This window comes from Gymnoscopelus braueri (genome assembly GCF_963280865.1).
Source record: "Gymnoscopelus braueri genome assembly, chromosome: 5".
Lineage (NCBI taxonomy): Eukaryota > Metazoa > Chordata > Actinopteri > Myctophiformes > Myctophidae > Gymnoscopelus > Gymnoscopelus braueri.
The window spans coordinates 51,721,231-51,736,047 of NC_137606.1; the positions used below are offsets into that span (position 1 = coordinate 51,721,231).

The 14,817-nt window shown below is 40.6% G+C and overlaps 1 protein-coding gene across 1 annotated transcript in view; it reads left to right on the top strand.

Moving 5' to 3' along the window:
* Positions 1-14,817, top strand: part of supt5h (SPT5 homolog, DSIF elongation factor subunit) — a 49,599-nt gene that overhangs the window by 14,730 nt on the left and 20,052 nt on the right. The window contains exons 5-15 of the mRNA XM_080428768.1: positions 1,276-1,344; positions 1,748-1,813; positions 1,924-1,954; positions 2,830-2,898; positions 5,210-5,461; positions 7,114-7,203; positions 8,700-8,770; positions 9,081-9,186; positions 10,728-10,818; positions 11,867-12,003; positions 12,801-12,956. Coding sequence (XP_080284894.1) covers positions 1,276-1,344; positions 1,748-1,813; positions 1,924-1,954; positions 2,830-2,898; positions 5,210-5,461; positions 7,114-7,203; positions 8,700-8,770; positions 9,081-9,186; positions 10,728-10,818; positions 11,867-12,003; positions 12,801-12,956 — 1,138 coding nt within the window. The remainder of the gene's footprint in view (positions 1-1,275; positions 1,345-1,747; positions 1,814-1,923; positions 1,955-2,829; positions 2,899-5,209; positions 5,462-7,113; positions 7,204-8,699; positions 8,771-9,080; positions 9,187-10,727; positions 10,819-11,866; positions 12,004-12,800; positions 12,957-14,817) is intronic.

Sequence of the window (14,817 nt, forward strand, 5' to 3'; positions counted from 1 at the left end):
CACGACGCGTCAGCAAGATTCTAATGTGTGAGGGGGCCATTTTTCCATTACTTTTTTTATATATTGTTTTTAATGTTCATTTTATTTGAAAGTGAAATATCCCTTTATCTGGCTGAAATGAAGTCTAAAGAGAATTTTCTTTTTTGTTCTACGGCATAAGATACATCAGTTAATACCCCACTCATGAAATGTGAACCTTTTCCGTGTCTTTAGCTGTTTGCTAAAATAAGACTACAGAGGTTGTTGGGGACATCACCAACCTGCTCATCAGGAGCGGTTAGGTCAGTTAGGTAGTTCGGTGTCTTGCTCAAGGACACTTTGACACACTACCACAGGAGGAGCCTGGGATCAAACCCAGTCCGGGAAAACGTCCCGATTTCCAAGCGGCTGATCTACCGCCCTGAGCCACTGCCACCGCAGTATCATGGACTTGTATTTGCCACAGAGACAATAACATAAAATCCAGTGAGAAAGAAATCACGTAGACATTCTGTTGAGGGAGCCAGGAAAATGCTAAACATCCCCCCTCCACCTACAAAGATACGTGGACCGCTATATTGCCCTTTACAATAAACATTAAAGGGTCTACACCATGAAAATCACTTTTTTCTTGTTTTTTTGTATTTTTTGGGGTCCCCAGTGTCTCTTGTACCCCAAAAAATGTTTTTTTTTTTAATTCAGTCATTCCTTCTCATTTCATGGATTTCCAGAAATGTTTATGAGGTCACAAACATTATTGATGGCAAACCCAATGTTAAATGAAAAGTGCCCGAATCGCTCCGAAACTTTTTCTACCCCCCCTAAGTGGGGGTCTACGAACAAATACTTCGGGCTCTGATTTTGGCTCCGCCCCCCGGAAGTGGGTGAAACAGGCACCTCAAACACTTGGTGGAATTGTTCAAAAATGTTCAAAGTGTTTTTTTTTCGATTTTGTATTTTTCTTAGATGCTTCTTTTTATGCAGAATTTTCCCATTTTGTTTAATTTTTTTAATATTTTTTTAAAATATTTTTTTTTATTAACAGACACAATTGACTTGGGATGAGTATATCTGAGTGATGATTTAGGCTCAAACCTTTTGAAAAAGGTTTGAGGGACATACACCATATGATATTAAAAAAAAAAAAAAAAATTCATGGTGTAGCTCCTTTAATGTTTACCTCTCTCAACATACATTATTTCCAACTTGTTTGATGCTCTCGTCCCGACTGCCTTGACAGTGAGTGTCCACGACCATGTGTGTTTATTTACCAGTTTGTTGTCGTTTGTGTTGCAGAGATTCTAGAGAAGAGGCGCTGGGTGAATATTACATGAGGAAATATGCCAAATCATCTGGAGGCGAACAGTGAGTATCTACTACACTGTAGTACTTCACACATGCACACACACACTTGCAGTGCGCGCACACACATAGACACACACCCACACACCACTGTTTTGTGCTGTTTGTTTTGTTTTTGTCGTTTACAGTCTTATTTTGTCCATGGCTTAATACTGAAATAAACCATTACTACTACTGAACTATTGCCACAAGCGCATGCATGCGCCGCTATTTTAACCATTCTGTAAGTCTAGTAGTAGATAATATCAATATTGTAATATCATATTGTATCATCACACATATTGAGGAATTTCATTTTGCCCATATGCAGCAGCCCCTGTATTTTGCTGGGGGAAACCCTGCTGACTTGTAAACACACAGAGTATGTTTTCATAAACCTTTTGTGTTCTTCTTCTTCTGTGACCAGTTTCCCTGGAGGATCAGAGGAGCTCTCCGATGACATCACCCAGCAGCAACTGCTTCCTGGTGTCAAGTATGTCACGTGACATCCAGCCAATCAGCATCCAGATACAGAGCATCAACCGATGATTTGAATATGGCGTTATAATACTTAACGATCATTATTGTAATTTTATTTTTCAGGGATCCTAACCTTTGGACAGTCAAGTGTAAGGTATGTATAGATTTTTATTATTTTGCTATATCTCATAATGCAAGTACAAAGGTGAAATTATTTAGGTTTGGTTCTTCCACATTGTAACTGTAGTAACTACCATAATTAGAGAACCAGTAGTGAGATAAGGTGAATATTATTTAGGGTTTGAGTCCCACAGGGACTAGTAATTTTACCTACAAGAAATCTTTCAACCCATCTTACAATAGTAAGCCAAATGTGTGACACTGTCTGTTATACCAGTGGTTCTCAACCTTTTCAGGCGACCCCCCAAAATAATCATATTTGAACTGGGGACCCCCCTGACAAGCACTTGTAATTTGAAAATAGCCGATCTGCAAGCACATAACGCCTCGCGTTGTGAGTCGCTGTGAGCATGTAGATCGGCTATTTTCTAAATGTTAGTGAAATATATACTTATATTATTTGACAATTTGGCCAATGCTCAACCAGTTTTTATTGAATAGTTTGTTGATTATTTTGTATGCAGTAATGAATTACCTTTCTTTTAGGTATTAGGTGTTAAAAGTCCTTAGTAAAGTCCCCAGATTAATTTGCTGTCATCTGGGGACCCTCTCAAAATCATTTGGGGACCCCCCCCCCCCCTGGTTGAGAACCGCTGTATTGTACGAGCAAAAATGTGATTTTGTTGATAACTTTGTTCAGTACAATATGGTCAATCTCTGCTTTGACTTTTGTTGACAATAAAGTTATATCAACTCTTGTGTTTTGAACTTTAAAGGGTCCATTTGGTTCTAACTATTAATCATTTAGCTAGGGACCCCCTGGAACCCTATCAAGGACCCCTGGGGGTCCCTGGGACCACACGTTGAGAACCAGTACTGTCTTCCTAACTATAAGTGGTGTATTTCCAGATTGGAGAGGAGAGAGCCACCTGCATCGCCCTGATGAGGAAGTTCATCGCCTACCAGTTCACTGACACAGTAAGTGTGGACCAGTGGTTCTCAAACTTGTTCATGTCAAGGACCCCCACATTGACACGTATTAGCCCTCCATTTGAAAAGATATGCCAAGGACCCCCATAAGAAGATTTTTACGGCTCTAGCAGTGATTTTCAACCATTTTTATTTCAAGGACCCCCAGTTTGACATGCATTGGGCTACGGACCCCCATTTAATGGCATTTCTATCTCTTGGACCCCAATTTATATTGTAAAATCAATGTTAATTTAACTCTTGAGAGTGTGCAAATGTAACCAAATGGACCAGTTAGGGTCCATTTGGTTCCATTTGTACGCTATCAGAGTTACAAACCCACAAGGGTAAATTTGGTTCCTAACTATCATTTAGCTGGGGACCCCCTGGAACTCCCTCAAGTACCCCTGGGGGTCCCCGGATCCCACTTTGAAAACCAATGGTGTAGACAACCTTGATGATGGAAGGGGCCCCTGCATTTTACACACTCACTCCAGGGGCCCATGTTGTGTGTCTGCTGCAGTAGTACTGTAAACCAGTGTCGATTTCGTCGACTAAAACTATGACGAAAAATGTTGGTCGACTACCTTTTTTCACTGACGAAACCTAAATAAAAACTAAGCTATGATGACTAAAACTGGGACTAAATATATGAACAATTTCGTCAACAAATAAAAACGAGAAAAAAACTGTTACTGAGGGACTAGTGGAGAAGAGATCCAGTAGAACTAAGAGACAAGTCATTTTATGTTTGGTTGCGCTCGGGTGTTAAATAGCAGATCTACAAGCCACTGTGAGCATTACGACGGCATCAAAAGCACCACCAAAATACATTTTAGTCGACTAAATCAACTGTAGATTTAATCGACTATAATTTTATGATATTTAGTCGACTAAAACTAGACTAACAGTAAAACATATCAGATGACTAAGATATGACTAAAACTAAATGGAATTTGCTGTCAAAATCAACGCTACTGTAACACACAAATTTCACACAAATGTTGGCCTGACGGTCATAAATTATTCAATTTCTATTAGCTCAGTGGTAAAACAAAATCAGCAATTGCGCAGGAGACCCGGACCCAGAACTGAAAAGTTACATTGTGCAGCTTTAAATACAAATACATTGGACATAAGCAAAACAATCTATATATACAATTGGCAAGTGCGGCTGTGTGTTTGTCTGTTTATCTGTTTGTCTGGGTCTTCAAAAAGCTATGTTTCGGTTTCGGTTTCACCTCCGGGTGTTGCCACATCCATGAAAAACAAGCGGACCATCATGGGCTCTGGTGTTGCCAAATCATGTGCGAGAAACAAGCACCAGTGTTGGCAATGAACGTCTACACGCTCTACTGTCTCTGTCGATGTGCGGGCTAGGCTACTAGACGGGAGGGCCGCATTGTAACCTCAATACAATGGAGTGTGGTAATTAAAACGGGTCATATAAACTCATGTTAGCACTTGACCTAGTCTTGACGACCATGCATTCTTATGCAAAGGTTAAAATGTAATTTAGATAGCATGTTAATTAGACAGATGCCAGGTTAATTTGTTTACCTGGCATCCTATAGGTTCTATAGTTTCAATATATACAGATTATTTTTCTATTATATTGTTTAGACTGATGCAAGATTATTGGTTTACATATGATCCTAGATTACTGAGGCACTACACTGTCTGTCTGTCTGTTTGATTGATTACCGTAATTTTCGCACTATAAGCCGCACCTGACTATAAGCCGCAGCAGCTAAATTGAATGTTTGGAACATGTATAAGCCGCACTGGACTATAAGCCGCGGGTGTAAAATCCATAGATGTAGGAGGTCCCCTAGTGGCCGTTAGCTGTAAAAATCCATAGATAAGCCGCACCGTTATATAAGCCGCAGGGTCGAAAAATTGGAAAAAAGTCGCGGCTTATAGCCCGAAATTTACGGTACTTTATTAACAGTTTGCAAAGACAAGCACAGGGAAGTACAGTTCAATACAAGGTCTGTTAACTCTCTCAGTGCCAGACCCAGAGTTATCCTGAGTTTTAGGGTTATACCCTCAGTGCCAGAACGAAAAATCCCGAGTTTTTTTTTTTTTTTTGGAAAAAAAGTGTTCAGAACCCAAGATATCATTATCTGAAGATTTGCAGCTCCATCCACTCTTTGTTTAACCTATAACTGAAAAAGGCATTGGCACTGAGAGAGTTAATAGGACCATGCTTACTGTAAGTCGCTCCGGATAAAGAGTGTCTGCTAAATGCCTACATTGTGAATTCCACGTTTATAATGGGAACGGTGTGTAAAATGACCATTGGTCCGGTCCCACACAGCCCCTGCAGATCAAGTCGGTGGTGTCCCCGGAGCACGTGAAGGGCTACATCTACGTGGAGTCGTACAAGCAGACCCACGTGAAGGCGGCCATCGAGGGCGTGGGCAACCTGCGCATGGGCTTCTGGAACCAGCAGATGGTGCCCATCAAGGAGATGACGGACGTGCTGAAGGTGGTCAAGGAGGTCACCAACCTCAAGCCCAAGTCCTGGGTCCGCCTCAAGAGAGGCCTGTACAAGGACGACATCGCACAGGTAGACACTAGCACCTAGGCACTCACTGGCCCTCATTTATCAACGGAGCGTATAAACCGGCTTATATTTTTCCATATATTCGGCCGTACACCAACGTCGAAGTCACATTTATCAACGAATCCTACACAGCCAATCCTGGCATACATCAGGTCGGAGCTTTGATAAATCTCACGTCTGAAAACGAGCGTCATTTAAATATCACGCCCTTAAATATTCTGGAAACACCCCGATTTTACTACATGAAGAACCGAAAAGAAAAAGTTTCGCCGCCTCGCCTCGCTGCCTGTCAAGTCACACACACGCACACGAACACGCCTCTCTCTCTCACACACACACACACGCACACACACGCCCAACTGTGTCTTTCATGTAATCCGTAGCGGTACAATCTTTGTCACGTAGGCTTGTAGCCTACATGAATGACATATTATGATACCAATCACATCGCCATGAATGGGGTTTGTATATTAATTTATTTAACCCATACCGAGCAGTGCACAAGCAGTCATGTAGGATATTCCCCGTGAGACTCGGGTGGCAGTGATCCCGTGCTGCCACGTTAATAAGAGATTCGATCGTCGGGTTTATATCCTTAACCCAGCCAGGTTGTAGCCTATATAACTCTCTATGACATAACTCCATACCATAGGACAAGCTACTGTAAGTTTGTAGACCTCACTGTCCATGAAAAGATGGTCGGGAGTCCCGACCGCGGGACTCCCAACGCAAAAGCGCTCGTATATTTTGAAAATAGCAGATCTACAAGCTCACAACGCGTCGCGATGCGATCTGAAGCTTGCAGATCTGCTATTTTAAAATAGCCATGCAGCCAGATCTGCAAGCTTAACCGAATGACTGTTAAAGCAGTTTGTTTCAATTACTTTATAAAATGTTATATTTTCACTGGGATTATTTATTTGTGTAGATATACATTTAGGAGTGGATTATGTGTCCAGATGCCTGTCAGACAGTCAGACAATGCTACTCCGCAGGTCTAGAATGGAATAAACGGGCGCAGCCAACGTCAACAACTGGTCTCTACCAGACGTGAGAACTCAGCGTACCGTAGGATGAAGCCCACGTCAGGATATATTGATAAATGCCGTACGCCCATTATTTGGGCTGCACCACGTTGATAAATGAGGGCCACTGTGTGTGTGTTAGTGATGCTCGGGTCTACAAGCTCACAATGCGTCGCAAGCTTGTAGATCTACTATTTTCAAATGCCAAAATATATATAGTCCTGAAATGGTTAATGTATGTTTTGTAATAATAATCAAAATCTACAAAGAAACTAGTAACTAAAGTTTTTCAAATAATTGTAGTGGAGTAAAAGTACAATATTTGCCTCCTCTGAGATGTAGTGGAGTAGAAGTAAAAGTACTGACAATTGGAAATACTCCAGTAAATTTAAAATACCTCAAAACTGTACTTAAGTACAGTACTTGATAAATGTACTTACCGGTAGTTACTTTACACCACTAATGCCAGGTTCTTGGTTGACCTGTGATCCTAGAGTACTGAGGCACTACACTGTCTCTCTGCATTTGATGTTTGTGTTTGTTTACCTTGCTTGTGGATAAAGAGCATCTGCTAAATGGCTACATTGTAACAACACTAAAGATGTGAACGCTGTGGTTTGTTCATCTCAGGTTGACTACGTGGAGCCAAGTCAGAACACCATCTCTCTGAAGATGATCCCTCGCATAGATCTGGACCGCATCAAGGCCAAGATGAGCCTGGTTGGTTCATTTTACGCACACACACACACACACACACACACACACACACGCATCTAGTGGGTCTTATTTTAACCCATTGAGACCTGAAGCCGATTCTACATGTCTCCTAAATCTCAACAGTTTTCTGAAAAACATATGTTTCTATATCAGTGGTGCTCAATCTTTTTCATGTCAAGGACCCTCAAAATTATATGTATTTGGCCGCAGACCCCCATCAAAATATTTTGTTCCAGGGACCCCCAGAAGCAACGATTTGAGTTAAAAATGTTCGCTTTAAAAGAATATATATTCAAAGATTTGCACACATTTTCACGATTTTTCAAAAATAGCAGATATACAAGCTCGTAGCGCGGCACTCGGTGCCGCGCTATGAGCTTGTATATCTGCTATTTTTGAATAGCCAAAATGTAAAATAAAGCTTTTTAGCTCAAAACAAAAAATGACACAGTTCCAGGTCTTAATGGGTTAAACTAACATTCCACCCTCTGAGACTTTTATATTGACATGTATCATCGACCCATGATGTTCAACGTACTATTCCAGTAGTTATTTTCTTTTTCTTTTTGATCATGCCAGCATTGAAGATTGTTAAGGCCATTACGGGTGTACACATTTACATCTCTGCACTAGTGTTGATCCTGGATAATTGTGGAACGCCAGCTCCAAATACAGTCTTTTCTTTTGTTGTTGCACATTTAAAAACAACATATTTGTAACAACAGCATAATATTGGTTTGTGCGGGTGAGATTTAGAAAAACCCTGTGGGCTTTTTCTCACCTCATTTAACAACAAAAATACAATAGAAATGGGAAAGTAATCAGAAAAATAAAAAGCAAGCATAAATTATTTGGCGACATAAATACAACAAGGATACACAGTATGAATGAAAAGAAAGAACCCAAGAAAGAAAAGAAGAGTCTAGAAAGACACCTGTTTTTTGTGTCGCTGACATCAAAAGCAGTTCTCAATCATGTTTTAGATAGTTTTGGTTTCCATTGTAGAAAAAGTACTGACAGACACAGTGGTTTCAAGAACCTTAGACCTCGTGGCAGAAATTTACATTTGACAATTTCCAAAGCAATTGTTGTGCTGCTGATCTATGAATATTTTGGAAGATATTTGTAAATTTTTGCCTATAATGACTTGCTCAAAATGAAACGCGCTGTACAACCATGCGACAGCAGGACTTCTATGAGAGTGACCATACAAATTATAGGGTGACACATCGTGACAGAGAGGTTCAGTAGTACTGGCCTGGCCTTTGGGTGCCTGCAACAATACATAGTTGTGAGAACTAATACTACTGTATATGCTATTTCATATACAGAGCCATTCTGCAGTTTAACCGTTGTAGAACATGCTTTCATGGTGCAGTGCACTGGTTTTTAAACACCAAAATATACTGTACACATTATCACTAAAATGAGAGATTGCAGCATTGTTGGATATTCTCTGAGTAGCTCTGGTGTATCTTGTGTGTGTGTGTGTTGTGTAGAAAGACTGGTTTGCCAAAAGGAAGAAGTTCAAGAGACCTGCACAGAGGCTGTTTGATGCTGAGAAGATCAGGTACACACACACACACACACACACACACACACACACACACACACACACACACACACACACACACACACACACACACACACAGAGAGAGATTGCGCTGTGATTTTAAATGCACACACAATATTACATGCATACATACTGTATATACACAAAATACAAGTGTGTCTGTAGAGGTGTTATTTATGAGAACCATGTCTGTTTTAGCCATGATGTTAATAGCTCTATTATAAAATATCTCTAACTGTCATTATAACTGTTAATACAAGTTGCTGAACCATACTACTGGACGTAAGGCTGTCATGTTGTTGTCCAGGTCTCTGGGAGGAGATGTGAGCCATGATGGTGACTTCATGATCTTTGAGGGGAATCGTTACAGCCGCAAAGGGTTCCTCTTCAAGAGCTTTGCCATGTCTGCTGTGGTGAGTGACGACCATGTCTGCCTTATGATACATTATAACTAATATCTGCTGTGGTGAGTGAGCACCACGTCTGCCTTATGATACATTATGACTAATATCTGTTGTGGTGAGTGAGCACCACGTCTGCCTTATGATACATTATAACTAATATCTGCTGTGGTGAGTGAGCACCATGTCTGCCTTATGATACATTATAACTAATATCTGCTGTGGTGAGTGAGGACCATGTCTGTCCTATCATAAATAATAACTAATATCTGCTGTGGTGAGTGAGGACCATGTCTGACCTATCATAAATAATAACTAATATCTGCTGTGGTGAGTGAGGACCATGTCTGCCTTATGATACATTATGACTAATATCTGCTGTGGTGAGTGAGGACCATGTCTGCCTTATGATACATTCTAACTAATATCTGCTGTGGTGAGTGAGGACCATGTCTGTCCTATCATAAATAATAACTAATATCTGCTGTGGTGAGTGAGGACCATGTCTGACCTATCATAAATAATAACTAATATCTGCTGTGGTGAGTGAGGACCATGTCTGCCTTATGATACATTATAACTAATATCTGCTGTGGTGAGTGAGGACCATGTCTGACCTATCATAAATAATAACTAATATCTGCTGTGGTGAGTGAGGACCATGTCTGTCCTATCATAAATAATAACTAATATCTGCTGTGGTGAGTGAGGACCATGTCTGACCTATCATAAATAATAACTATTATATCCTATCATCCCATTAAAGAAAGGTTATGGCAAAACACCACCAGTCTACATAATAGTTGTTTTATGAAGGGTGGCAACATTTTGCCAGTGCATTTCACTCCAAAACACAATCTAAAACGTTACTGGTAGTATTGTGTAGAATGTGCAGTGTAATTCCATGATCAGGAGAGTAAGTATGAGCAGCTTGTAGATCTGCTATTTTTGAAAAATCGTGAAAAAATATATATATTTTATTTTTTTTTATTTTTAAGAATCGGACTCAGGCCTTAATGGGTTAAGGGCTGTTCCCACTGAGCGCTATAACTATATTATTTTTCACCATTTAATTGTTTTTATAGTTGGTGTGAACTCTACCATCCACAAACTATCTTTATAGTTATAGTTATAGTTTTTTTTATAGCCAACGTATACAATCTAAAATGACACGGTTGCTTTCCTGGTTTTAATGGGTTAATGTTATTTTTTTCTGGTGTTGAAACTTTTTTTTTATTGCTGCTATTTTGGACAGGGCTCCCTCGTAAAAGAGATCTTATATCTAAATTGGATTTAACCCATTGATACCTGGAACGCATCTGTGTCACTTTTAGATTTCTTTAGGCTATTCAAAAATAGCAGATCTACAAGCTCATAGCGCGGCACCGAGTGCCGCGCTACGAGCTTGTAGATCTGCTATTTTTGAAAAATTGTGAAAAAATATATTTTATTTTTTTCAAAAAACTGTTAGGATTTCCATTTTTTTAAAGAATCGCCTCAGGTCTTAATGGGTTAATGATTGATTTTTTACTGTGTATGCTTCTTGGTTGTAGATCACTGATGGAGTGAAGCCCACGTTGTCAGAGCTGGAGAAGTTTGAGGACCAGCCTGAAGGCATCGACCTGGAGGTGGTCACCGAGTCAGGTATCGTGTGTTTATAGCTGCGATCAGTACGTTATGTGTCCTACCCTGGATTTGAACCCGGATCTCCTGGGTGGGAGACTAAACTTATACCCCTCTGCCAAGACAGAAGGGGTTGTAGTGTTGTCTTGCAATACCAAGAGACAACAGGAAACAAAAAGGCAAACCACCGTGTGTGTGTGTGCGTGTGTTACTATACTTATGAGGCCCAAATGTCCCCACAAGTAGCATAATTTGAAAGAATACACATTGTGAGGAGTAATGGTGGTTTTATGGTTAAAAAAGATTGTTAGGAGTTAGGATTTAGGCGTTTAGAGGCAGGGTCCCCACGGTCATGAAATTCCTGGAAATATTTTGAAATTGAAAAAAAATAAATCCAGTACTGGAAAAGTTTGGGAATTTATCAAGGGTCCTGGAAAAATATTTGGCTATGCATAGTTTTTGGCTATTGATTTTGTTAATACAAAACATTTTCATAAACATGTATAACATTACACGAAATATGTAACATAAGTAGTTTTTCGCCGAACGGGCTGTGTGATGGCATATATTATTTAAATAAAATAAGTCATACGGATGCCATAATGAGTCTTCCAGTGAGCTATGCCCTAATTTTGCAAGACATTTTTAATGAAATTGTACTATTCTATATTCTATGCTTTATTTTTGCTACACTGCCTATCTTTGGGCATTCTACATAGGAGTAAGAGACACATTATTGCGCTGAATGATTGTTATATAGGCCTGGAAATTGGGCTAAATATTCTGGAAAAGTTTTGGAAATTCATTGCAAAAAATGTGTGGGGACCCTGTAGAGGTTAGGTTCAAGGGTTTACGGTTAGACTCATGCCAGATTTATACATAGTTGCGCGCTGCTGTTGTGCACCGAATCTAGTCGATCTACAAGCTCACAATGCGTCGCACTGCGGCACGTTGTGAATGCGTGGTGAGCTTGCAGGTCAGCTATTTTCACCGTTAGGGTTGAAAAAGGCAAGAAATTGTATAAATGCCATTCATAAAATTGTAATACAAATGTGTGTGTTGTGTGCAGGTAAAGAGCGTGAACACAACCTGCAGGCTGGTGACAACGTGGAGGTGTGTGAGGGAGAGCTGATCAACCTGCAGGGCAAGATCCTCAGCGTGGACGGAAACAAGATCACTATCATGCCCAAACACGAAGACCTCAAGGTACACACACACACACACACGCGCGTGCGGACTTCTATTACTATACTTGTGAGGACATCACAAGTTTACGACAGTCATTTTATTAAATGTTTTACCATGTCTACCATGGCACCACTTTTTGTGTGCCAGGTGTCATGCATGCACCCAAAATACGCGTTTTGAGCTTGTAGATCAGCTATTTTGAGTGTGCGACAGCAACTTAATCTTAACATTTTGTATACATTTTATAACCATAAAACAACACTTTTTTTCGTGTGAGAACCTGGAAAATGGTCCTCACAATGTCTATTTCTTAAATTCTACTGTACTTGTGGGGACATTAGCCCCTTACACTATAGTAATACAATAACTCGCACACACACACACACACACACACACACACACACACACACACACACACACCTACACACACGCAGGGACACAAAGATACAAGCACATTCAAGTCTTCATATTGAACGACTTGCACTGATTTACATCGTTCCCGACTTGTGTGGTCCCCGAGTACGCCCAGGGACCACCGGTTATGTTGTTATAAGAAACATGCATGCGTACAACTTAGTTTAAGATCGCATACATCTCTCTCTCACTCACACTCTCACTCGAAGCCCAGAACGTACTGCACACAAAAAACAAACAAACAAACTGAACGTACACAAACGTGGACACCTGAAAGTATACACACACACCTGTCAGTCTATTAGTGTAATTGTGTGGTTTATACATGTAGACATGTCAGTCTATTAGTGTAATTGTGTGGTTCATATACTGTGTGTGTGTGTGTGTGTGTGTGTGTGCAGGACCCCCTGGAGTTCCCCGCTCATGAGTTGAGGAAGTATTTCCGCATGGGCGACCATGTGAAGGTGATCGCTGGACGCTACGAGGGAGACACCGGCCTCATCGTCAGGGTGGAGGAGAACTTTGTCATCCTCTTCTCTGATCTCACCATGCACGAGGTACACGTCTGTGTGTGTGTGTGTGTGTGTGTGTGTGTGTGTGTGTGTGTGTGTGTGTGTGTGTGTGTGTGTGTGTGTGTGTGTGTGTGTGTGTGTGTGTGTGTGTGTGTGTGTGTGTGTGAGAGACTGACCAAGTTTGGACATGAGTACAACAATGAGTAGGCAGTCAAATCTAAAGTTGACTTTGTCTGTACTGAGACAGACAGTAGGAAAGCTGAGAGAGAGACAGACAATATAGGACAACAAAGAGGGAGACGGTGTGAGAGGAAGACAGTGTAGGGGAGACATTAGGACAAATGAGAGCGAGACAGCATAGGAGAGACAGACAGTTGGAAAGCTAAGAGGGAGACGGTGTAGGGGAGACAGACACCTAGGTTTCACAAAATAATGTATTTATTGCATGTATTGTTTGTTTTTTATTTACTGGATAGGTGATTAATCAACACATTAACACATTGCATGCCAGTCGCGTAGATCTACGCGAACCTATTTAAAGCCGCAGCGTGCCAGTCGCGTAGATCTACGCGAACCGCCGATTCCCATTGAAATTGCCCCAGGTGCACTTTCCGTATTTTTTTTATCCATTTCCGTTTCCGGTTTCCGGTCGGAAACAGAATTATTCGGGTTCCGTTTTTTTCGATCGTATCCGCTTCCTGTCTGGGATCCTGTTTAAAACTCGATTTTCTCGGTTGTTGTTTTTCTCCTCGCTGATCACTGTTTAGCGTTGATCGGCTGTATCTTCAAGATGGCGGCTCGCATTTGGAAACTGTTTTCGCTGGCCGTTTCTCACAGATCCGCTGTGTGTTTAGAACCAAATGAACGCGCACTTTTAACTTATTTAGCGAGGTCTGTGGCGACATGAAAAAAACAAAAAAACAACAATAAAACGCTGGCACTGGTGAGTACATTATGAGATTAAACTCTGGCATGGAATGTGTTGTTAAAGTTATGATTGCTGTTATTATTTTTTGCTGTTATATTCTAACCCTTTTATATGAAAAGCCACAGCAGATCACATTAAAGGACAACTTTGTTTTTTTTACAACAAGGGTTATTTTATTAGTTTGTAATGATAATAATTAAAAGATGAGTGTTAAAAAAAAATCATGTATTGCTTTCTATCGTTATAGTGATTTTAGTGATTTTTAACTGGGGGGCGGGGGCATTCGGTCCATTGGTAAATAGTCATGAACGCAGCCTCCGATTTCCGTGAAACTTTGTACGCACATCCCCACTAGGCCAAGGAAGAAATGCCACCCATTTTTCAAATCGGCCTCATGGTGGCGCTGTAACAGGCAGATTCACGTTTTGGCCTATACAGTTCAAGAGTTAAGGTCCTTACACACCGGGGCGATTTTTTTCATGCGAATAATACGTTTTTTTTTAAAACCTTGTAAAGTCAATGCAAGCGTACATGGAGCGAAAAAGCAAAGCGAAAAAGCGTCTTTTAATTATTCGGAACGAGTCAGAATTTTGCGTATATTCGCATATTCGCCGGTGTCTAACCGCCTTTAGAGCCGCTGTTGTGTAGAAATCTTAATTTACTCACAAGCTCCGGCTAATACTTTGCATTGTTTCAATATGTATAAAACCCACCCATAGAGTTAGCCTATTTTGGGCATGTCATTATAGGCCAATGTATTCACATAAAAAAAAAGAGAGCTAAAATAGCCGCTCTATAAGCTCACAAACGCACCGTGATGGGATGCGTTGTGAACTTTTATGTGACACTGTCGCAGTGGTGGAAAGTAACTAAGTACATTTACTTAAGTACTGTACTTAAGTACAATTTTGAGGTATTTGTACTTTACTTGAGTATTTCCAATTTCCAATACTTTTACTTCTACTCCACTACATCTCA